The sequence below is a fragment of the Medicago sativa genome, chromosome 5 (genome assembly GCF_051527215.1).
Source record: "Medicago sativa cultivar Bolivia chromosome 5, Bolivia_mono, whole genome shotgun sequence".
In the NCBI taxonomy this organism is placed as follows: Eukaryota; Viridiplantae; Streptophyta; class Magnoliopsida; order Fabales; family Fabaceae; genus Medicago; species Medicago sativa.
This window is the reverse complement of record NC_140753.1, coordinates 531345-556537: the sequence shown is the minus strand read 5'-3', so window position 1 is coordinate 556537 and position 25193 is coordinate 531345. Positions and strand designations below refer to the sequence as shown.

The 25193-nt window shown below is 35.7% G+C and overlaps 1 protein-coding gene across 1 annotated transcript in view; it reads left to right on the top strand.

Annotated features, from left to right (window-relative positions):
• The window catches only part of TOR (target of rapamycin), a 36219-nt gene extending 12252 nt beyond the window's left edge, over nucleotides 1-23967 (top strand). The window contains exons 25-57 of the mRNA XM_085712092.1: nucleotides 894-1017; nucleotides 1109-1291; nucleotides 3160-3312; nucleotides 3399-3551; nucleotides 4027-4098; nucleotides 4273-4407; nucleotides 4513-4574; nucleotides 4643-4740; nucleotides 6597-6706; nucleotides 6783-6956; nucleotides 7041-7106; nucleotides 7968-8036; nucleotides 8127-8237; nucleotides 9164-9304; nucleotides 9392-9520; nucleotides 9602-9767; nucleotides 9845-10059; nucleotides 10828-11034; nucleotides 12905-13018; nucleotides 13095-13298; nucleotides 13835-13915; nucleotides 14151-14225; nucleotides 14308-14374; nucleotides 16863-17023; nucleotides 17148-17321; nucleotides 17431-17559; nucleotides 17639-17722; nucleotides 20402-20463; nucleotides 20540-20612; nucleotides 20702-20836; nucleotides 22696-22869; nucleotides 22944-23209; nucleotides 23475-23967. Coding sequence (XP_085568218.1) covers nucleotides 894-1017; nucleotides 1109-1291; nucleotides 3160-3312; nucleotides 3399-3551; nucleotides 4027-4098; nucleotides 4273-4407; nucleotides 4513-4574; nucleotides 4643-4740; nucleotides 6597-6706; nucleotides 6783-6956; nucleotides 7041-7106; nucleotides 7968-8036; nucleotides 8127-8237; nucleotides 9164-9304; nucleotides 9392-9520; nucleotides 9602-9767; nucleotides 9845-10059; nucleotides 10828-11034; nucleotides 12905-13018; nucleotides 13095-13298; nucleotides 13835-13915; nucleotides 14151-14225; nucleotides 14308-14374; nucleotides 16863-17023; nucleotides 17148-17321; nucleotides 17431-17559; nucleotides 17639-17722; nucleotides 20402-20463; nucleotides 20540-20612; nucleotides 20702-20836; nucleotides 22696-22869; nucleotides 22944-23209; nucleotides 23475-23493 — 4186 coding nt within the window. The 3' untranslated portion in view covers nucleotides 23494-23967. The remainder of the gene's footprint in view (nucleotides 1-893; nucleotides 1018-1108; nucleotides 1292-3159; nucleotides 3313-3398; nucleotides 3552-4026; nucleotides 4099-4272; nucleotides 4408-4512; nucleotides 4575-4642; nucleotides 4741-6596; nucleotides 6707-6782; nucleotides 6957-7040; nucleotides 7107-7967; nucleotides 8037-8126; nucleotides 8238-9163; nucleotides 9305-9391; nucleotides 9521-9601; nucleotides 9768-9844; nucleotides 10060-10827; nucleotides 11035-12904; nucleotides 13019-13094; nucleotides 13299-13834; nucleotides 13916-14150; nucleotides 14226-14307; nucleotides 14375-16862; nucleotides 17024-17147; nucleotides 17322-17430; nucleotides 17560-17638; nucleotides 17723-20401; nucleotides 20464-20539; nucleotides 20613-20701; nucleotides 20837-22695; nucleotides 22870-22943; nucleotides 23210-23474) is intronic.
• Nucleotides 23968-25193: the final 1226 nt, after the last annotated feature.

Genomic DNA, 25193 nt, shown 5'->3' with positions numbered 1-25193 from the left:
TCGAACACACGGTCCTTTCACCTTTCAGTTCTTTTGACTCGATGTTTAAACTTTAAGGCTAATATTAGTTAATCTTTCTTTTTAAATGTGAGCGATGATTATGATTATTGAGAGATTTATGTCAAAGTAAATTGTGAAGCAGAGGTATGCAGATCCATGAAGTCTGTATACAGAAGATTTTTCTGAATTATTGGTGGAACTATCTTATTCTGCAGCTTCTCTGTGCCTTGTTCAATCGTAGTATTTAATCAAGTGGTGGGTTATGCTTAAATGAGTTGCTAAAACTTCTTGATAGCTTGTTCTCCAATGCAGAGAGCACGATGCATTTTGGGGAGATAATATTTATAATTAATTTTAATTTAAAAGCAATAATAAATCAGAACTGAGGGTATGCAATTGAGGATTTAGGGATTAATCATCAATAATTTGGGAATTTGGACTTTTTCCACGGGGATATCTTATCCCGAGCTGAATATGGTTTTATCTCGTATTGTACATCAGTTTTCCTTGAGTTTTAAGTTTGTGTTGCTTGTCGTCATAGATTTTGAAGTCTGTTGAGTAACCGATAGAATCCATGTTATCTATCTTAAGGATGTTAGCTGCTTGTAATGCCGGATGTTCGATTTTTTTTTCTTTCTGAGATTGTTTCTTGCTTCTTTGTTCCTGTTCTATTTCACATTCTTATAATAGTCTTCGTTGGATTTTGATATTTTTGTCGTCCCTATTTATGCAATTGATATTTGCCGTTAAACCAGTGGTGTTGATACTATTTCTAGAATTCCTAATGTCATTCAAGTTTCTTATTTTTCTCCTTCATTTCTTCTAATTATCGTCTATTACATTCTTTGGTACCTGACTTGGTGATGTTTATCAATTGCACTTCTAATTTACAGGAAAAATGATGATCTCCGAAAGGATGCTGTTGATGCACTTTGTTGTTTGGCTCATGCCCTTGGCGAGGATTTTAAGATTTTTATACCATCAATACACAAACTTCTTCGGAAATATCACTTGCGGGTTATTTTTTTTCCTCTCATTTTTTCATACTTTCCCACTTAATGTCTTATATCTTCGTCTTAAAAGTTCTAAAAGTGATATATTTCAACAGCACAAGGAATTTGAGGAAATTGAAGGGCGTCTACAGAGACGTGAGCCGCTAATTCTTGGGACGACAGCTACTCAAAGACTGAACCAACGACTTCCTGTTGAGGTTATTAGTGATCCGCTAGATGATGTGGAGAAAGATCCTTATGAAGCCGGATATGATGCTCACAAACTCAAAGGCCATCAGGTATGCTCTTGTCATGAGTTGTGAAGATTTTATCCTTCTATTGTTGCCTTTGGGCATTCAGGAGTATATCCACTGAGCTTACTTCCATTGGCTTTAAAATGGAAATTTAAACTGATATAAGAAAGTTGGTTGTTGAAATCTAACCCTTTATTGAAGTTATAGGGTCTCCAGATAGGGAGGGAAAAGAAAGAATAGATACTTTGAATTATCATCATGGTTTTTATTACGATGTTCCAAAAAACTAAGCTGTGAACTATGTTTATTCTTAAACTAGATTTTTAATCCTAATTGAATTAAAAAGCTGACCGCAGCAGTAACTTAATTAATTACAGAGGGGTAATCCATGATACCTTGTGTGGTTCTTGTGATGTGAGAAACTCTGCACCCTGTCTGCAAGTAATAAAGAGGAGTATAATTAAGACTCCAAAATGTTGATCCCACGTGGATTGAATGCGAGTACTAGTTTAGATGTAGAGTATAATTGCACTTCCCTTGCTTGGGAATGCAGACTTTGCACGAGCATGGACACTATTCTATGACATTTACTGAAATGGGCTTGTTTCTGTTTTGGGTTATTCGAGCCCAAGACCATGCTCGGTGGTGGTCCATGTCACTGCACTACTTTGAATCCTCGCTGCTGTTTTCTTGAAATTCTCCAAGTCCACCTTAATTTCTCATTCCTATTTCTCTCCCAAATTATAATATTTTCCACCTTTCTGTCACTGGTGGTTCAGAACCTCAGTTTTAGGCGCACTGATCAGGGGATGGGTGACATGAACCTCTGTTTTGGGCGCATAATTCAGGCGACGGGTGAAGGGTTTAGCCTTCCCCAAAATTCTAAGGTGGGTGGTGACACTTTGAGTTGCACCACTGTAGCAGAGTTACTTGGAGTTGAAGTTTACCGGGCAGCTAACCCCTGTAGAGTTTTAAAAAACCGTAAATATTGAAACTCATGTGCTGGGCTAAAAATAGTAAGGGAAGTAAAACGTTAAAGAATAATACTTTTAATGTTAACTTTTAAGAAACATTCAACTGTGAAGGGAAAAATAAACCAACATAGAATCATGTGCTAGGCTGGTCCCACTTAAATGGATAAACACAAACTCTCTTGCATAGGCACGGGTACGGTACCCGGTACGATACGGGTACGAGAATACGGCCATTTTAGAAAAAGTAAGGTACGGGTACATCAATAAAATCATAAGTTTTGTTATAGAATATAACATGAAAGAATTAAATTCTTCAATTCACAACAAAAAAATCACATCAGAAATTTAAAAAGTCGAAATTTAGAGTTGGTTACAACAACAAAGAAACTCAAACACACAAATAATAGTATATTGTCGTATTAATGTATAAGAGAAAGCCACAAATTTCACTCACAATACAATAATGAGCAAAAATGGAGTACCACGAGTACCGTACGCGTACCCGGTACCGGCACCTCATCGTTTTACAAGTTCCCATGCTTCAGAGGACACCAATATTTAAAAAAAAAATCATTTGCGGAACGTAGTTGTAATTTGCACTGCTGTCTTAATGAAGGTTTGCACATTAGATGATACCTTCAAAACTAGTCTGGATTTTGGAGTGTTGGTAAATGTGATCCGTAAATAAGATATACAGAAAGTTAATTGCTAACATGCGCCCTTAAAACACTAGTTAAGGAAACAGATATGTAAACATTGTATTTGAAATTGTGTATTCAATTCTGTGAAAGTTTAACAGTGTTTTTTTTCCGAAACAAAAATTTCTATTTTTTTATTCCTTAACAAGTCCCCCAAGGGCACATGTTAGTAAGACCCATAAGTAACGTGGCTTAGAAGCTCGGATCTTTTTTTATTGATGTCCTGAAAACTTTCATACAGGTTAATGATAGTCGATTACGATCTGCTGGGGAGGCTTCTCAGCGAAGTACAAGGGAGGATTGGGCAGAATGGATGAGGCATTTTAGCATTCAACTTCTAAAGGAATCTCCTTCTCCAGCCTTACGAACCTGTGCTAGGCTTGCACAGTTGCAGGTTGCATCGGATATTTGTATTTTTCATTGTAGCATGGGCGTTGTTTTGTTTTCCTATCTGATTTTCATCTACACTGGGTTTTACAGCCTTTTATTGGGAGAGAATTGTTTGCAGCTGGATTTGTCAGCTGTTGGGCACAGCTCAATGAGGCTACTCAGAGACATATGGTTCGGAATCTAGAGATGGCATTTTCATCTCCACATATTCCTCCGGAAATTTTGGCAACTCTACTCAATTTGGTACATATTCTCATCTTTGTCATTACATTGAAACTTAAATGTGAGTGTTCTATTATAGAACTTCTATTTCTTCTTTATTTTCTCCTTAAAGGATAATTATTGGGCATATCTTTTTGAAAATTACCGAAGGTGAGAGTTTACTTCAGGATATGTAACATTACTGCATTTGTGTGTTACTGTTTACAACTATTTGATGGTTTTGATATGACAATTTGAAAAGTATATTCACACATTGGTCCATTTTGGTTGTTGCTAATATACTCTGATATGCATGTAAAGAATATTTTGAAGAATATTTTTATTAAGAATTTCCCTCAATATCGATGTGACCTGGAGGACGAATGATACATGTAGTCGTTTGAGAGTCCCCTGAAGTTATTTATATTGATTTTGAAGATGCATGGAGAGAGACTAGACAGACAATTTTCTACTTTTAGACTTTACACTCACCTGCTTTTGTTACTTGTATCTTTAGGCTGAGTTCATGGAACATGATGAGAAACCTCTTCCTATTGACATTCGTCTTCTTGGTGCACTTGCAGAAAAGGTCCGTCCCTTTTTATTTATTGTCGTTGGGTATTTTTGTGTTTGCGTGAATGTGATGCATGCATCTCCTTCAACACATGTTTTTCTTTTGAACTTTTTAACCCTGTTATGCTGGATATTTTCTTGACTCCTTATCTTTTTCATGTGATATTACTCTTTTATGTACGACCTACAGTGTCGTGCATTTGCAAAAGCTTTGCACTATAAAGAAATGGAATTTGAAGGAGCTCGGTTTACCAAAATGGATGCTAACCCAGTTTCTGTAGTTGAAGCTCTTATTCATATAAACAACCAATTGCACCAACACGAGGTTTATTTTAAAAATTGATTTCTTTTCAAGTTTACCAGTTGGCTGCTACTCTCGTATTTTTGACTTTGCTGACTCTGCATTACAATCAAACATTTACTTTTATAGGCTGCAGTTGGAGTATTGACCTATGCTCAACAGCATCTAGAATTTCAACTCAAGGAGTCATGGTAATGTTTGATCTTTATCTCTGGAATGCTATTGAGATTATTAGTTACTTATAGTATATATACATTAGGTATGAGAAACTGCAGCGATGGGATGATGCCCTCAAGGCATATACTGCAAAGGCGTCTCAAGTAACAAGTGCACAACTTGTGTTGGAAACTACTTTAGGTCTGTAATCATGACTTCACATTCATTCTAACTTTCTTATTTTGAGTTATTTCGATGTGCTTCAACCTGGGCCAATTTTGGCATGTATGGTATCCGATAATCTATGGGTATGGGGATACTGCAATCTCTGAGAATTGAGGTGATATTTATTGCACGGTATGCATTTTGATCTTGAAGTGTGGACAATGCATAGGCAGATTGGTTGGTTAATTAGTCAGTCATTTAGGTAGATTGCTAGTAGAATTGAGATGTTTCCTACAAATAGGGGTATGTGCAGACCCTTGAAGTTCTGCAATTCATTCTGTAATTTGGGAATTCTTCCTTAGTTATTTCCATCAAAGACACTAAACCCTATCAAACTGTAGGCGACTTAGTAGTAGAGTCTTTCATTCCATGTCTTGAACCAACCATTCAAAAATTGACTAGTATTTCTCATACTTGTCCTTACCGTGCCAGACGCTTCCAGACATGCGACTACGAATAGTTGCTCAGTAGAACACACATGAGAGATGTGCTGCTTAAGAACGTGTGATGGGGCCTTTTAGGCTGGTATTAGGGTAGATCGGCTTGTCGTGAGTTTATTGGTGTGGGTGGGTGCTAGAAATGTCACTGGAAAACAAAGTGGCTGCCAGAAAACAAGTGAAAACGGTTTCGGAAAGTGGTCACACCACTGAAGGAGCAAATCAGATTTGAAACACAGTTTTACGAAAAGTTTTCTTACCGGACAGTGGGTCCACTGAATAAACACGGTTTTAGGGCTGCCTCTCTTTAGGCTCTATATTCCATGTTGAAGGAGGGAAAAAAGAGGCATTATATGGTGTGAGTCTGTCTTTAAACTACACCATGGAGACTCTATTATGTTGGCTTTGAGTGAATCAATACACAATCACAACCCTAACGATATAATAACTATGATAGCATGTCTATCCTAAATACTAAATATTCATGTTAACGTAATATATTATTTACATAATTATCAAAACCCTATCAAATATCTCTCTTTGCTGTTTCCTAAAAAATTTGAATGTAGAAAATGGCCAAGGAATTTTATGTGCTGAACTATTTATGAATAATTTAGATTTTCAATGGTTTATCTTTAATTGAGATTTTTGATGAGATATTATGACATCTTTTAATCTGTGTAGCACATGGTTGTTAAGAGCGCGATCTTAATCGTGAGATCGTAATATCTCACATTTTTCTCCCTCCACCATATTGGAGCGGTACGAAAATTGTAGGAGAGGTGGGAGGGGTGAGCGTGCAGAGGAAGATTGTTAAACCGTGGGAGCTCTTTCTCTCATTCTGGTTTCACACGATTCTGGCCCGGTTTAGCACATTTTGACCTGATCAAACCGTTTTGACCTGGGATAACTTGCACCTTTACCACCCAGTTCCACATGTTTTTGACTCAGAATTCGACCCACTTTTGATTGGATAGTGGGATACACTGAACATACACATTTTTTTTGGGACTTGGTGGGTTTAATTGAGAAATTATAGTCCAACTTGGAACTTCTATTTTTTGCAATTATTATTCCGTTGTGGAAATTAATAAAAAATTTATATAATTTATGTTTAGGTCAAACTCTTATCATTATGATCAAATCAATAAAAAAATAAGTTTTTTTACGATAATTATGTTAAGGTTATATTTTTTTAGTTATTTATATAGTTTTGTCTATCTTGTGGGATCTTATAAGCCATGTTAGGATTCTGTGATTTACACTCTTGCTATACTAAAATGATTTTTGGCGGGATCCCGAGTTTGACAACCATGGTGTAGCTCACTTCACCTAGTGGCAAAGGATCTTTGTTGTTTGGTTTGAAAATGTGTGAGCTAGGAGCTTGTTTTGCAGGTAGGATGAGATGCCTTGCTGCATTAGCTCGATGGGAAGAGTTAAGTGATCTATGTAAGGAATATTGGACCCCTGCTGATGCAGTAACTCGCCTTGAAATAGCACCAATGGTGGGTTTTATACTTTGGTTTATGTGTGATGGACATTTTCTACTGGCTGTAATTGGACTATTGTTTTTTGGTTTAGGCTGCTAATGCTGCTTGGAACATGGGAGAATGGGACCAAATGGCAGAATATGTGTCTCGGTTAGATGATGGTGATGAAACAAAACTTCGAAGCGCGGGAAATAATGCCTCGAGTAGTGACGGAAGTAGTAATGGTACCTTCTTCAGGGCTGTTCTATCAGTTCGCAGAGGAAAGGTATTTAATTTGTTGATGACATCTACTTCTCTTGTTTGTTTCTTTTTTCAATTTCATTTACAGTGATTCCTATCTATTTGGCAGTATGATGAAGCACGTGAGTATGTTGAAAGAGCTAGAAAATGTCTGGCAACAGAGCTTGCTGCTTTGGTGAGTGTGCTTCGTTAAATTTTTCGTACAGGCTTAAATCTTTAGCATTATTCATTAATTTGAATTTCTTCATTTGTATAGTCTTACGTGCATAATTCCTCAGTCATTTTGCGTGTTATCATTGAATATAAAGAAGGTTTAATTGATACTTTTATCACTGTTTTTGGAAAGGGGATATGGAAATTTTTGCATTTACGTCACATGTTGTGCCATATTTTGTATTTTCTCCAGTCACCACACAGATTTGACATCATTTTGAAGCATTTCCATGTGCTTAGTGCTTACGTTAATTCAATCTCAATTTGAAAATGCATGTAATTGTTCAATTCAAAAACCAATCTTGCATGTTAGTTAGAGATATTTACAAAAGAAATTCCCAAGCCCTTCTACTAATAACTTAATTTTTTTGGACGAATTTCCCTTGAGTCCGTACATAACCCTTCCGCAATTTGACTTTTATGCTGAAAATGAAACCTTGTACTGATTATATTCATTTATTCAAATAATATTTTCATGTGTTCCCATTTTATTTATTTTTGATATAATTTGATTGGCATACAAAGTCATCAAAATCGGAAACTGAAATCTCGACTGTGTCACACATCAAAGCCTACCAATCATCTGCAATACACCAAATCAATATTAAAAATAAGCAAAATCACAAAAGCATGGGGTGACATAAACCAAAATCCGTAGAAAATAACACCACAAAATCTACAGTAAGGTAAATGACACATTCAAGAAAACATCCATAATAAAGCTAGGAGTGACAACTCACCAAGTAAAATTAGATTTTACAATGCCCAAAATAGCTGATTTATCTGCACAATCATTTCCTTCACAATTTGTTTGCACCTCCAGGTTTTGGAGAGCTATGAGCGTGCTTACAGCAATATGGTTCGTGTTCAGCAACTATCTGAACTAGAAGAGGTTAGCATTAAGAAGTCTTAACTTTGATTGTTACCATTCACTTGATGTAACACTATTACCGTAACTTGGGCTTATCTTCTTTTCTCCCAGGTGATTGATTACTGTACGCTTCCTATTGGAGATAGAGTTGCTGAAGAGCGACGGGCTCTTATTCGCAACATGTGGACTCAGCGTATAGAAGGAGCCAAGAGCAATGTTGAGGTAAACAGAGTTTCCCATGGAACTGCATATGCATGCTTAAACATTTACACAGTTTCCCCATGGAACTGCATATGCATGCTTAAACATTATTTATGGGTTGATTTTCTGAGGAATGTAATTAGCGTCTTTCAAGACTTCAAATGGATCTTTATATTATTTCGTTGTGTCACCGATAACATTGAAAATTGTTTATTCCAAGGTCATAATATTGGGATTATGGCGAGAGAGATTATGTTGATGAGTGGTATTAATTAATGACCTCCTGTAGGTCCGCAATTATCATTCAGTCTAAAACATAACTAGTAACAATAAGTCAATGCAAAACAAAAAGTGGATGAGAAATATTGATACTGAGACAGAAAATGGAGAGGCCAAACTCAGCAAGAAGCTGCGCAATGCAGGTGTTAGCTGCTGGATATTTGCTGAAACTGGGGTGGGCTATTGAGATGAAGCTGAAGCAAGATGGGGACTTTGTGTGTGTGTGATGGTGTGCTGGGAGGCTGGTAACCCAAACAATTGGTTTCTGTGTTTGAAGGGTGTTGGAAGACCAAAAAAAACTCTCTCAATTGCTTGAAGCTGGCTGGTTTAACTGTGGATAAAATCGAGATTGTATTTATGAGATGCCAGAGTAAATATTTGCTGGTTTTCGGAGATTTCATTCAACGAAACATTATAGGTTTCAATCTTCGAACCCTTTCAGATGGAACAAACCTCTGAAGTCTTTCCAATTTAGTGCCTATGGCTATGGGTTGTTGCAGTTGTGCTGGAATGGGAGCGGGCTGTGATGTCCCATATTCAGTTTCATATTTGTGACAACTGATGTTTATTATCTGCTTCTGCAACACAATGTTTATCTGTGTAATTTAACATTTGACAAATTTGGGCATTTAATTTCCTTCCTCTGACTTTGTGATGCTTTTTGGCAGGTTTGGCAGGCACTTCTGGCTGTCAGAACACTTGTGCTGCCACCAGCTGAAGACATTGAAACATGGCTAAATTTTGCTTCTCTTTGCAGAAAAAGTGGGCGCATTAGCCAAGCAAGATCTACTTTAGTTAAACTTCTACAGGTTTGAACTGTGCACCTGGTATATGATGGTTTCTTTCTTATGTTACCTCTCTCTCGTGTGCCATACTCAATTTATTTTCGTTCTCAGTATGACCCTGAGATAACTCCTGAAAATGTCCAATATCATGGCCCACCTCAAGTAATGCTGGCGTACTTAAAGTTCCAATGGTCACTTGGAGAGGATTCAAAGCGTAGAGAAGCATTTATTAGGCTACAGGTATCATACTTTCCTCTTGTGTAACATGCACTTGAGCTTGAATGTTCATCGTCAATCATCCATCTGCTTTATCTTGCCTAGAATTTGGCTATGGAATTTTCAAGTGCACCCAACATTCAGCCAGTTACACAAACGGTTTTCACAAGTGGTTTGAATCCAAGTGTTCCTCTCCTTGCCCGTGTTTATCTGAAACTTGGCTCCTGGCAGTGGTCACTTTCCCCTGGACTGGTTGACGAATCCATAAAAGGTTTTAAGTTGTCATAAATTAGACCTTTAACAGAAAATAATATTGATCAAATTTTAATTTTGTTTCTGTAATTGTAGATATACTCAATGCATTCACAAAAGCTACTCAGTATGCAAATAAATGGGCCAAAGCTTGGCATAAATGGGCATTGTTCAATACAGCAGTGATGTCTCATTACACTTTAAGAGGTTTCCCTGACATTGCAGCACAGTTTGTTGTTGCTGCTGTCACGGGATACTTTCATTCTATAGCATGTGCAGCAAATTCGAAAGGCGTTGACGGGAGTTTACAGGTAAGCTCCTATTTCTGTTATTGTTCTAATATGAAACCATCCACATAAATATCCCTTCAATTTGGACAACAAAATTAAATTTTGGCTGAGTTGCTACCTTGTTTTTGTATTTCCTGACTCAAAGACATAATAGTCTACTTTTCAATGGAGTATTAAAGCATTTATGTTTTTTTTTTCTTTCTTTTCAGCAATGCTTTTTTGGCTTCTTTTAATTCATTGATCACTCAAAACTTTAAAGAGTCTTGCACTGGCATTTTATAGTTTTGTTACATTCTTAATTGGTGCCATGCTTAAACGATGCTGCAAACTAGAGTGCTGATAATTGGTTTTTAAATCTCACAATTTACTGGGGCTCAAGTCGAATGACTTGTTTCTATATTTGAGTTCTGTTTATGGACATAATTTTTACCGTGCACCGTCAGTATGACAAATAGCATTGCGCTCCCATGGGTTCCCACTTGTTTCACATTGCTTTCCAATAATATGTTTCTGACTTCATAATAGATTTTGTTAGGCATATATTACTTGATAGTCTAATTTGTAAAATAGCTTATATTTCTTGGTCTTGAATAGATTTTGTATTTGATAAATAGGAATGCTTTCTTGGTCTTGAATAGATTTTGTGTTCAAGTTTAACAGTGCAATTCTTAGAGAACTGTCTTTTGCACTATACTTTACATGAGTTTTCTACATGGACTCTTCTGGCAAGTAATCTGATTGAATTATGTTAGTCCTTTTCCTTTGATTCTTAAGCATGCTGAACTGCAGGATATTCTTCGACTTTTGACACTATGGTTCAACCATGGAGCTACTGCAGAAGTTCAAATGGCCCTAACGAAAGGATTTTCCCTTGTTAATATCAATACGTGGCTAGTAGTTCTGCCCCAAATCATTGCCAGGATACACTCCAATAACCATGCCGTGAGAGAGTTGATACAATCACTTTTGGTTCGAATTGGGCAAAATCATCCACAGGTATATGACTGATATAGAGTAGTTTTTCCTTATCATTTTTCTTTTAGAAATAGACTATGCGGATGTTGGAGAGGCTTGTTTTCTTGTGAGACCTGATTGATTTTCATAACTTGCCGAAGGATTACAGTTTTTTGTTATTTTTATTTTATCTTTCTTAAATAAGACTTTATAGAAGCAAGAGATTTGCTTAATTCAACCATGTGTTTGCTCCTTGTTTTGCTGAAAATATATAGTATATCAGGAATTGTATGATGAGCAGTATGATATTTTTTTTTCTGCAGAATATAATGCGTATTATTCAATAGAAGTCTTAGAATTTGGGTTGGGCCTAGCTCAACCTCTACAAAACAAGACATTAGAGTAAAATAAAGTAAAACGAACTTGGAGAGGTTTGGCACCGTTTTCTGAGGTTTAGGAATACCAAGATGAACCAATTAAGTGTGTATGGTAAAGGCTATGAGACTCATATCCAGCATCAATCGGCTGTCCCAAACTATGTTCTTCCAAACAACAATTTCTTTTGTCGAAGGTAATTGAACTCTCATGAGAACAAATTAATCTACTAATAAAGTAAATTAAAGAGACACCCAAAAACATAAAGGACAAAGTCAACTAATAGGGAAGGGAAAGTAAAGGATGGGATGTCACAATACCTTGAGACTAGGTTTAGGAACCATTAGCTAGAGGTACGTAAATAAAAAAAATGTAGAAAGAGAGGAGAAACGAGTCTTATTACCAAAGGCATGGCCAGACAGCGAGATCAAGAACCTTGGGACTAAGGGAAGTAACTGTTATATGCAGTGAAATAAATTACTAGTGTATGCAACCAAACTGGTATATCCGGAGTACCGACATTTCTAAAAACACTAACGAAAGTATTCATACTTAGTCGGAGAGACTTTAGGAAAATCTATGGTATTGGTATGTTGGATGGAGCAGCCTGGGTTCCATTTATAGGGCATGGAGGGAAAAAATGCTGTTCCCACAATGTTTTATTGTATTTTTGAGCCGATGGTTATGATCACAGTTGAGAATAGGCTTGGAGGGTGATGGGCCTCCCACATAGCAACCTTGATTGTTGTTATGAGATACAAGGTCAGGGTGACCCAAGAGGAATTGCAACAGGGGATCAATTGTAGGCTTAGCTGAAATCTGGATAAAGGTAGAAAATATAGTTGGGACAATTGTAGACACTAGGTTCTGATTTCAGGTAGCAGAGTAAGTCGGAAGCAAACCAAAAAGGGAAAGGTGTATAAAGTAGGTTTTGTGTTGCTTACGTTCCTTTTTATGTATCATTTGTCCCTTGCAACAGGAGGTGGGAGAAACTCATTAAAATCATAGTGTGCAGCGTGAGCCTTGCAAAAATGGGTAAAAATAGTACTATCAAACTCCACAGAGGCACCGGGTATTGTTAGTAAACTGCACTTTAGCCTGACTCCAAACATATTTGCATATGAGGCGACCAATCTTCTCCTCCATCTATTAAGAGGTGGTCCTTGTACACATGACCATTAAGCCATAACCTTCTTTCCATAAGCTTCATGTAGGTTTTTGTATTCTGCTGGTGGATATATTTATTATGTTATTGCGAAAGCCATAACCTTCTTTCCATAAGCTTCATGTAGGCTTTTGTGTTCTGCTGGTGGATATGTTTATTATGTTATTGCGAGGACCTAGGGACAATAATAGAGTCAGTTTGCATTTATTGTTGATGTTGCTGGTTGATATATTTATTATGTTATTGCAAGGAACCTAGGGGCAACACTTTAATGACTTACACATTGCTTCTTATTGTTTTGTTGCCCGTGTTAATGATTTGGATGCCAATTTTGTATTAATCTTATACTTTTGGGTTTTATGTCTTCTTCAGGCTCTCATGTATCCTTTGCTTGTGGCCTGTAAATCAATAAGCAACTTGCGCAAAGCTGCAGCTCAGGAAGTTGTGGACAAAGTTCGGAAGCATAGTGGTGTGCTTGTGGATCAGGTTTGATAGTTATCTATAGTAACATTATTTTTTGTCAGATTCTACCTTTTTAACCACAAGATGGTTTTATCTACAGGCCCAACTTGTATCAAAAGAACTTATCAGAGTTGCTATTCTTTGGCACGAACTATGGCATGAAGGACTGGAAGAAGCCAGCCGTCTTTATTTCGGCGAACATAATATCGAAGGGATGCTAAAGGTCTTGGAGCCATTGCATGAAATGCTTGAAGAAGGTGCAATGAAAAACAATGCTACCATAAAGGAGAGAATTTTTATTGAGGTTGTATAATTATTATCCTTCATCAGTTATTTTAACTAGTGGAAAGACGGGCACTAACATGCCAGTTTAGCCACATTTTTTATTCTATAATATCTACTTTAATTTAATTCATTTATATATATTGTTTTATAGTATCTATCTATATTATCTAAACTTATTAAATTTTACTTTGAATATTCAATTTATATGTTTTTAATTTTGTTTTTTGAAAAATTATGTTGTTAATGAAAAATTTTGTTATTGAATCTGAAGAAAAAGGTAATTAGTTTTCAAGCTTCCTATGATTATGGTGCAGATTAAGTTTAAATTGAAATTTGAAAAAGACCGAGTTGTTAAGGGTAAAAATGTCTAAGAAAAAGGTCCGACCAAAAAGTCGTAAACAGGCAGTTAAGTTTTGAATTGTCTTTATATATTGGTATAGAAGATAAACCATAATAATGTATGTCTTTGAAACTTTAGTTGTATTGCATAGTTTTTTACCTTGAATTTATCAACTCACATTATTTTTAATAAAACAGTTCTCTCTACTTTCTTAGGCCTATCGACAGGAATTATTAGAGGCTTACGAATGCTCTATGAATTATAGGAGAACTGGGAAAGATGCCGAGCTTACTCAGGTATGAAAGTTTGGACTTGTAAAATTGTGCTAAATTACTTGTTATGAAAATCCCTGGATCATTTCAACACACTGATATATTGGTACAGAAGTTATTGTAAATACATGTGTGAAATAATTTTTATTTATTTATTTATCAATCGAAAATCCCTGGATCATTTGAACACACTGATATATTGGTACAGAAGTTGTTGTAAATACATGCGTGAAATAATTTTTATTTATTTATTTATCAGGCATGGGATATCTATTATCATGTGTTCAGAAAGATAGATAAGCAACTTCAAAGTCTTGCTACTTTAGACTTGGAGGTAATAGTTATGCTTCGTCATTCATTCATTCAATTTATTTTTGTCATTGTTACGGGACTTAGATTTTGTTTTAATTTTGTAGACGGTTTCTCCAGAATTGCTAGAATGCCGAAATTTAGAGCTTGCTGTTCCTGGGACTTACCGCGCTGGTAAATTAGATTTACTATTTCCTTCATGTTATAATATTACACAATGAAATGGGGAGAAGATTGTTGAAATTCGGGACGGAACTCATCCTTACAAAACCGGCTTGAAATGTTGGAGTGCCTCCTCTTTATAAACTCTTATCAAGAGTCCTATCTATCCGATGTGGGACTAAATCCACCCTCAAAGCCAACACATGGCAAGCCAAATATCGCAATTAGGCGACTAGGGGTGGACCGCAATAAAGGTGGAATTTCCAACAAAGATAAAACAGAGAAAATGAGATGATATTTTTCACTGTTTGGATGGGGGAAAAATGAGAGATGGTACCTTAGAATTTGCTCACCACTTGTTTATTTAGATGGAAAAGTGGGAAGAAAGAAAATTAATACTCAAGTGTAATGCTTTTTTAACCAGTGAAATTAGAAGAATCGAGTGTATCTCTCTAGATGAGAGAGGTAACTAGATAAATAAAATGGAAAGAGTGAGTTGTTTAATAAATTATTTTTTGTCTTCTTGATGAGGGAACTGTCACATGGATCAACACATCAATTGACACAGCTGTCCAATTTTTGAAGCAAAGGAAATTTGCATATTTCCCTGTTTTTTCTCTACTCATCTTCCTCAAAATTTCTCTTGATGTTAGATTATACTTAGATATTTAGTCTGCTAAACATTAGATTTCTATGTATTACATTTATATACGGTAGAAAATTGAAATCAATAAAGTGTGATTATGAATATCTTAATCTGAAAGAGCACAACACCTTATATATGGTTACTCCAGTTTCAACATAACTAAAAGATCTTCAGTTAGTTACAGCTGCCTAAGCACTATGTTAACTACCGACTGCATATACGGTTCATTAAAGTATCTTTGCTTCTCTACAGCTACTCAACACTTCTCCGAAACCATTGTAAAGAAGCGTAAATGAGATCAATCTAAGTGTTCTGAAAACATAATTTGAGTTTATTTTATCGAATGGTCTGGTGTACAGTTTGGTAATCTATGTTGAAATTTGGGCCTTACTCATCCTTACAAAACCGATATGTAAGGTTAGGAGCTAGGAGCAAGGTAGCCAAGATCGCGTCCCAGGTCGTAGGATCGCACGATCTTACGTGCCACGGCCACTCAATCGTGCTTCGATCTTGCTCCGGATCGTTTTTGTTCGATTTCGTGGGCAGATCGAGTTTTTTTTGGCCACAAACGCATATAAAACGAGATATAAACAGAGAAGTAGAATGAGGAGAGAGAGGATGAGGAATGAAGATGAAATCAAGGATTTTAGTTGCAGTTAATGTCAGATGTGAAACCCTCATGTTTCCTGTGTTGCGGCGGCTGGAAGAAGAAGACTAGGTCAAGCTAGGTTAAATTTGTAGAAACTTATCTGGGCCCTAAGGGCTAAGGCCCAATACTAAATATTTTCCTTTTATAAAACACTTTACTCTTTTAATAATACACCTGTCTTTCAAAAAGAAAAATAGTACTGGTACTCTTATTCTCTCAACAAAATAAAATACTATTAGTCTTTCAAAAAGAAAAATAGTACTGGTACTCTTATTCTCTCAACAAAATAAAATACTATTAATTAACTTAGTTTAATGTTGTAATTTATAAGTTATTTTGTTTTTGTATTATAATTTTTATGTTTTTGTGTGTGTATATATGTGAAGTTACAACTTTGCCCTTGAGTGGGTTCTTACGAACCGTGTTACGTTCCCCGACTTTACGTTCCTTCACCAGCCGATTGAACCTACGTAAGAACTCGTTCCTGACTACATTGGTTAGGAGTGCATTCTCTTTATAAACTATTATCAAGAGTCCTGTCTATCCAATGCGGGACTTGGGTTTTTCCCAATACACCTCCTCATGCCCAGCACCATTGGGATTAGTGCATGTATAAAATCTTATCAAGAGTACCATTGGGCTTGGTGCATGTATGAACTCTTATCAAGAGTCCTATCTTTCCAATGCGGGACTTGAGTTTTTCCCAATACACCCTCTCACGCCTAGCACTATTGGGCTTGGTGCGTGGATCGGCAGGTAGCCTGAACTGAAAGGCTCCGAGGGGGTGTATTGGGAAAAACCCAAGTCCCACGTTGGAAAGATATGACTCTTGATAAGAATCTTATAAAGAAGAGGCACTCCTCACCTTACAAACCGATTTTGTAAGGATGAGTTAGGATCAATTTCAACAATCTAACAGTAACAGTACATATTAGTTATAACTCACTCCTATGAGACACCTGTCGATTGTTTAAGCTAACTGAGGGACTCCTCTGATTACTTCATTAGAAATACTTCTAACGTACTCAAAGCTGTGATCAGAGTACATGCACTAATTCGTTTAAATAGACTAATATAAACTTAATTCAGCCTGGTTAATGAGTCGAGTACAATTATTATAAATGATTACAAATAAACATTATTTACAACACTACATAAATATGTAAATATATTATATTCCAATAACATGTATATCCTTATTTCAGATGTACCAGTGGTTACTATTGCATCATTTGCACGCCAGCTTGAAGTCATACCATCTAAGCAACGGCCCAGGAAATTAACTATTCATGGGAGTGATGGCGATGATTATGCCTTCTTATTGAAGGGGCATGAGGATTTACGCCAGGATGAACGAGTTATGCAGGTATGTCGTCACATCTATTAGTTTTCTGAGTATGCAGTTTGTTTATCTATTATATCTGGTGAATTTTTCTCTAGATGCATTTATCTTGACAAGTTGATAAGTATCCTATCATTATTTTTGCTAGCTTTTTGGTTTGGTGAATACTCTGCTTGAGAATTCTCCTAAAACAGCTGAGAAAGATCTCTCTATTGAACGATATGCTGTAATCCCGTTATCTCCAAACAGTGGTTTAATTGAATGGGTCCCGAATTGTGATACTTTACATCAACTTATCCGGGAGTTCAGAGATGCTAGAAAGGTCAGCTTTAGTCCTGGTTGCATTCACTTACAAATGAAGGTTTCTGAACTCAAATGATAATTCTCCATGATCTAAGTTGCCCGAATTATTTTACTTCTTGGTTATACAGGTCATCTTGAATCACGAACACAAATGCATGCTCAGTTTTGCACCTGATTATGATCATTTGCCTCTTATAAATAAAGTGGAGGTGTTTGAACATGGTTTGAGCAGTTCTGAAGGAAATGACCTAGCCAAGGTATGTGATGTTTGTACAATTTTCACTTCACACATGATGTTCTATGAAATCTAATGTTTCACAACTTTCCTGCTCCTAGGTGCTTTGGTTGAAAAGTCGAACTTCTGAGGTATGGCTCGAGAGGAGGACAAATTACACCAGGAGTTTGGCAGTTATGAGCATGGTATGTCCTTGCTATGCTCAATTTTTCTCGTTTCTACCTGCCAATAATGTTTTAATTTCCAACATTCCCAACGTTGAATTGGTATTAATTATCCTAGCTTGGACACTATTCTTTCTAAAACTGGGTTGCTTAATCCCTTGGTGAAGATATCCGCAAGTAGACCTTGTGAAGGAACATAAGTAGTACAACTTAAACTGCATTCAAACTTCTCTTTGATAAAATGCTATGCGCCTCAATCTGTTTCATTCAGTCATGATCTAAAGATTATGCAAGATATTTTGAAGTACGGGAAATTTGAATTGGAATTGAATGTTTTGAAGAAGGAGGAAGGGGTTTGGGATACTTTTTGATGTGCAGTGTTTTGCAGATCTGGGTTTTGGGGAAGATAAAAACAATTGATGAAGATAAGGTGTTTTTCCAGATCTTGCACAACTCACGTGTCTCTTTCCTTTTTCTTTTCCTTTTTTTATTTAGGCTTAACAGCAGTTTTGTCCCCCTATGTTTCAAGAAGTTGCGATTTTGGCCCCCTAACAAAATAAAATACAAAACCGCCCCCTAAGTATTGCCCCTTTTGCAGTTTTGGCCCCAGGCCAATTTTGACCAAGTCAATGCACACATGGACGCCATGTGTGTAATTATTATTTTTTTAATTAAAAAAATAATTTTTTAATTTTTTTAATAATTAAAAAAATAAAAAAATTACACACGTGGCGTCCACGTTAGCTTTGACTCGGTCAAAATTGGCCTGGGGGCCAAAACTGCAAAAGGGGCAATACTTAGGGGGCGGTTTTGTATTTTATTTTGTTAGGGGGCCAAAATCGCAACTTCTTGAAACATAGGGGGCCAAAACTGCTATTAAGCCTTGTATTTAATCAATTCCATTTATAAAAATGTGCCTTTTCTTAGTTTTTTTATTTGAAAAATACACACGTGGCATCCAACTCATTTAAGTGAGGTGCCACATATGCTTTGACTTGGCCAATTTTGAAAAAGGGGCTAAACATAGGGGACCACAATTGCCATTTTTTTTAATTGGGGGCCAAAATCGCAAGATTGGGAAAGTTACGGGGTCAAAAGTACACTTTAGCCTTGATAATTTAGTTTTTGTGTGTAACTTTGTTTCATTGGATTTTGTTGGTATTTCATGAATTTTGAGTAATTTGTATCGTTTTTTTTTAAAATTATGTGTTTATTATTTTTAACTCTAATACTTCCTAAGAATATCGAATAGTGGCCATCCTGCACCCCGCTATCCCTGTTTTGGGGTTGACATAGGCTTCAACACTAGAACAAACCACAACATTTTGCTTTATACTACTGAAATTACAAAGTTTCCTGCGAGAAGCATACAATGGCCGATAGCAGATCTTCAATCAGTAATTGGGCCTACATAATCAGCATTAGTATAAAACTTCGGAGAGGTGGTGGCGTGAGAGGGTGTACCCAAGGCCATTGGCGATGTTCTTTCGGGTTCTAGCAAATTTGGAAGTGGCGATCCTTTGGCTGAAGTGGCCAGGGGTAGATCAGTGGCAGCAATGATCACAACAGTCAACGACAGTGAAAATGGATGTCAAGGGACAGAGACGACTTCCAACAGGGAAAACTTGGCACAGTGTGGGGTGCGAAACACTGCAATGAGCCAAATACAATGATTGCAAATAGTTTTTTTTTTTTTTTTTGACCAAATCATTGCAAGTTTTTAAATTGAAGTTTATAAAGAGCAACATTCTTCACCAAAAATATACAACCTAATTATTTTTGTAGACATTTTTAAATTGAAGTTTTTTTTTCTTATAACGGTTTAATTGAAACCTTTGTTTAATTAAAATTACTAATACCATGTATAATATTTATAAAAAGCAAATAACTTCCCAGATATTAATCATAAATTTAAATGACAAATTCGAAATCAGGGAAAAATAATCTTATTATTTTAAAATTTTAATAAATGTAAAGATTTGATATTCTTTTTATTGAATTGAGTGTCAATGGTGTTATATATAATATCTATATATGCAGTACGTTTGACATTTATAAGCTATATTTTATTTCTTCAAAAAAAAAAAAAAAACTATTTTTTATTGCTATTCTTATATTAGGTCAGCTCTGACAACCTTAGGAGTTGATTCTATGGGGGCTCTACGCGGAGAAATACTTGCTTGGCGCTAACCCCAAATGAAAAATATTTGGCGCACACACAAATGAGAGAAGTTAAAATAGAAAATGATGTGACTAAATTATTTCTCTTTTAATTAATATTTTTTTTTTTCATTTGGTTTCTTGATCATGTAAGATTTGCTCGTCTGTGAGTTTACATACACTCGAGTTTGACGATGTTGGATATGAGCTTACTTCTTTTGAAACAGGAAATCTTACTATAGTTAGTGGATACAACCTTAGTGAATATGTGCGAGTTTCCTACCATCAAAGTTGATTAATTTTAAAAATCTTAAATATGAGTCCTTTTTAAACAATATATATTCCATTGCAATTTCCCAATTTGGGGTATGAACTTTTATCCATTTTTTGACACTTTGCATATGTTTGCCTGGCAATAATGCCGTCAATACTAAGTTGTCAACTACAATTATATTTTCCTTTGTTGTTGGTTATTATTATACTTTATTTACTATATTATTATGTACTGTATGAGCTAGACTAATGGTCTGGTTTTGACAGGTTGGCTACCTGCTTGGGTTGGGTGATCGCCATCCTAGCAATCTTATGCTGCACAGGTTTAGGTAGGCCGTGATAAAGAAACATAGTGAGATTGCCATAAACTTGGTTTTAGATTCTAATATTCCTAATGTTCTGCAGCGGGAAGATTTTGCACATAGATTTTGGAGACTGTTTTGAAGCATCAATGAATCGTGAGAAGTTCCCGGAGAAGGTACGTCCAATGACCTTTTTTTTTTTTTTTTTTTTAATTATTAGGGAATATGAATTCTAATTGTAGCTTACTTTAATGTTTCTATTCAGGTTCCGTTTCGTTTGACAAGAATGCTTGTGAAAGCCATGGAAGTTAGTGGTATTGAAGGAAACTTCCGCTCAACTTGTGAAAATGTTATGCAAGTTTTGCGAACAAATAAAGATAGTGTTATGGCGATGATGGAGGTAAAGAAAGATAATTCCTCCACCCCCCCCCCCCCCCCCCCCCCCCCCCCCTCTCTTATTGCCATATCTCAGAAATTCAAAATGATTATTAAACATCAGATTCTAAAATTAATTAAACACCAGATTCTAAAATTAATCGGTAAATATATTATTTGGTTAGTGATGCTACACATTTCGGACATTAAACCGAAATTCTTGTCCTAGTTAATGCGACAATCCAAGTTTACATTGGTATATCATGAACCAAATTTAATGCCTGAAAAGAAGAAATAGAATCTAAAACAGAACTATATTTTTCTATCGGCAATGCTACACATTGCGAGAAAAATCTCTCGAATGTATCCCAAATGTGAAAAGGCTTTGATAACAAAAAAAATAATAATTGGTCCCACTTACCATTCAGGCGATTACCAACAATACAGGATCATTCCTGAAAAGAAATAGAATCTAAAACAGAACTATATTTTTCTATCGGCAATGCTACACATTGCGAGAAAAATCTCGCGAATGTATCCCAAATGTGAAATGGCTTTGATAACAAAAAAATAATAATTGGTCCCACTTACCATTCAGGCGATTGCCAACAATACAGGATCAGTTTTATTGGTGTGTCGTGGATTTCCGCGAATTTATATTTCGCTCTATAAAGCATTTCCCTTTGATTGTTTTGATTTCTTCTAAATCTCAAATTTATAATTTATTAATTTTAGTTGATGGCTTTTAGGTGTAGATTTAGTTTCCAGTGCTACAATTTTTGGTAGAACTCTTGGATTTTTGCAATATTTATTTTAGTTTTGCTAATATGGGTACCAGATAGTAACAGCAACCAAGCCTTATCCACTCAGCTGACGTTCATTTTAACCTCATAATTTCATTAAAAAGTTTTGTGAGCTACCAAAAACCTCTATCTCCAAGACTTTTTCACACTTCAATAGGTATGTTGTCAGATCCAACTGCCTTGCCAATACTCATCCATAACTAGTTATGTTTTCGGTCCTCCAGTCTAATGTCTAGCCTATTAGTCTAGTAAGATCTCATATCCTTCATTAAATAAGTTGTGGAAATACTTCTTCCATCCATCCTTTATACCTGTTTCCTAAACCAAAACATTACCATCTTCATAGTAATTAATTAAAAAAAAGGGCAACCCGGTGCATTAGAGCTCCCGCATATGCAGGGTCCGGGAAGGGGTCCCACCATTTGGTGTATTGTACGCAACCTTACCCTGTTTTACACAAGAGGCTGTTTCCAGGACTTGAACCCGTGACCTTTCAGTCACATGACAACAACTTTACCAGTTGCGCCAAGGTTACCCCTCATCTTCATAGTAATTAATTGACGGATTATTTTTTAAAAATTACGGAAAATTGTTGGTGTTAACTCAATACTGGGACTTAATCCAAGATGATTGATTAGGTATTGGTTTCATGTGGATATCAAGTTATGTAGGGTTCAGATTGTGGGTGGTTGATTGACATCATGGATATTATTTTATTCTCTTTATATATTAGACACGATTGTTGGTTTGATCAAGAAGCAAATTATGTCTAAATTTTTGTCCTTGTACACATAACTGATTGTGAAAACATAACTGATTGTGAAAAAAAAACTTCTTTTTAATGTTCTGTGGTGATTTGCTTCGTTACTTTTGTAAGGGTATCGGATAGTTACTAGGGCAAGATTAACAGTTAAGAAAAATTTGTTTTATGTATTAAAAACAACTGTGTTTAGTAACTGAGATCTACAATTTCATAAATTTGGGACTCAGAACGGTGTTTTTATTCCAAACAATCTATAGTTTTTGCTGTTAGCCTTCAAAATATTTGAATTAATAATTGATTATATTTTCTTACATTCAGGCCTTTGTGCACGATCCTCTCATAAATTGGCGTCTTTTCAACTTCAATGAAGTTCCACAAATGTCTATGCTTAATAGCAATCATGTCCCTCCTGTTGTAACTAGTGACGAATCTGGTGCAAATAGGGAGCTTCCTCACCCTCAGCGTGGTGTCCGTGAAAGGGAAATTCTTCAGGTATATACATCCTGAATTACTTTGTTGCTTTCTTTTGATTTTTTGGTGCTCATTATATCTACTTGCACATATAGGCTGTTAACCAACTCGGTGATGCTAATGAGGTGCTAAATGAGCGTGCTGTGGTTGTCATGGCTCGCATGAGTAATAAGCTTACAGGACGGGATTTTTCAACTTGCTCTTCAGTATTAAGCACCTCCCTTCAGAATGCTGTTGACCATAACAGCTTAGGTGCGGGAGATGCTCGTGAAATTGATCATGCTTTATCTGTGAAATTGCAAGTACAGAAATTGATATCCCATGCTACCTCACATGAAAATTTGTGTCAAAATTATGTCGGGTATGATCTCTTAACTCCTGTAATTAGTTTTTTTTCGAGTTAAAATGAATTATAATTCATGTGGATTGACTGATTTTTAGATACGTGGGAATGACTATAAATTCTTTTTTCAAAGAAAATTGGCTTAGCAACCTTCCTTCTCTGCCTCCTATATGTTTGATCTTTTAGATGAAATGGAAACCTTTGCTTTTTTATTTGACGAGACAACAGATGTCATGTCTGCCAGCCAATTATGGCTTCTTATATTACTACTTTTCTGTTTCAGGTGGTGTCCTTTCTGGTAAATGTCAAGGGAGCTGTAAATATTGTATATAATATGTTCGCAGTGAAGACTTGCCGTGGATCCTACATTGTCTTCTTTCCCTGGCATCTTCTAATGTGAATATGTACAGCTATTTGCTGCAGTGTATATTGTTGGTCCTTGTAGTTCAGGCTACATTTTAACAGGGTCTATGTCCCTCCAATCTTTAAATTGTGTATATGTGTATTAACTATGTATGTATGTATGTATGTATAGGCATTTGTTGCTATCAAAAAAATTTAAAGCGTAGCACTGGCACATGCTTGTTCCTTGTAGTTCAGATTACTTAACGAGTCATTCTTGTAAATATGGTGTTTTCATTTAAGCATTCTCAATTGTATTATACTCCTTTTATCTCAAATTATAAGTCGTTTTAGGAAAAAAAATTGTCTCAAATTGTAAGTTGCTTTACAATACCGATGAAACATTAATGTTATGCTTCCTTTTATACCCTTAACTATTTATTACTCTTTCTTTCAATTCCTTAATTTATATTTCCAATACCATTAATGAATGATAATATTGTGAAGTTACTCATAGTTTCTCTTTCCAATACACACTTGATTACATTTCTTAATATGTGTGAAATGGTGAAAACGACTTGTAATTTGGGACAAGGAGTGGAGTACATACATTATTATTAGTAGCAGATGGACATCGAGCTACGAGCTACGACCATAGTAATGACATGGTAACGTTTTGAACTTATGTTGTCACATGAGATTAGGCATGGCAACATAACTTGTTCTCGCCCAGACCCGACAGCCTCCTCCCTGATTTCAAGGAGAAAAGCTTATTTAACTGGGTACAGGTGTGGGGAAAACCAATTTTTCAGTGCGGAAGCAAGGGATGCTTATACCCACCCTCGCCCTATCCTGCTTATTGAAATTTACCTTATTTTAATAATCTTATTATCCATTTACTTTTAAATAGGTACCAAACTCTTTTAATATACCGTTATTCTTTAGAAACATGTTTATTAGAGTTATCTTGCTTTTTTGAAATAGGTTTATTAGATCTTTTATCATTACTTTAATTGTTTTGTTGGTATTAAAAAAATGATTCAGCATGCAGTTTTTTTATTTTATTTTTAAAAACAACAGTTTTCTTAGGTGGAGGTGGGGGCGGGGAAACCTGTCTCCATCGTGAGCAAGGTTTGGGTGTTCAACTGATGATTAACGAATATAATTATGTATCACATTTTTTTAGTTGTTTGCTAAGCATAATGATATGGTTGGAACTTGGTAGTGGTGATGGCGAGCGATGACCGCGGACAAGGGTATTGGAGAGGAAAGCTATGGAATTTCAATAAAACATTTAGAACACAAGATTTTGACCAAAAAAAACATGAATAACATAAGACTGGAAGAGTAAATTTGAAAAAAAAAAAATTGAGTTTACAATTAATTATACAAACATTTATTTTTCATTTTGATTTTTTACAATAAAAATTTTAAGTTTACAATTAATATATCATATATTAAGATATGTAAAATGGATTGAATTTTATAAACAAGATTCTTAGCCTGACCTGGTGTAGAAATTTGGTTGTTCAAGACTTGAATCATAGTGAAAAAGAGGAAAGACTATTGCTGCGGATTATACCCAAAAAAAAAAAACTTCCACCTCATGAATCCAATGATACGAACTTTTTTTTAGGGGAATGTTAACAAGTCCTTTGGG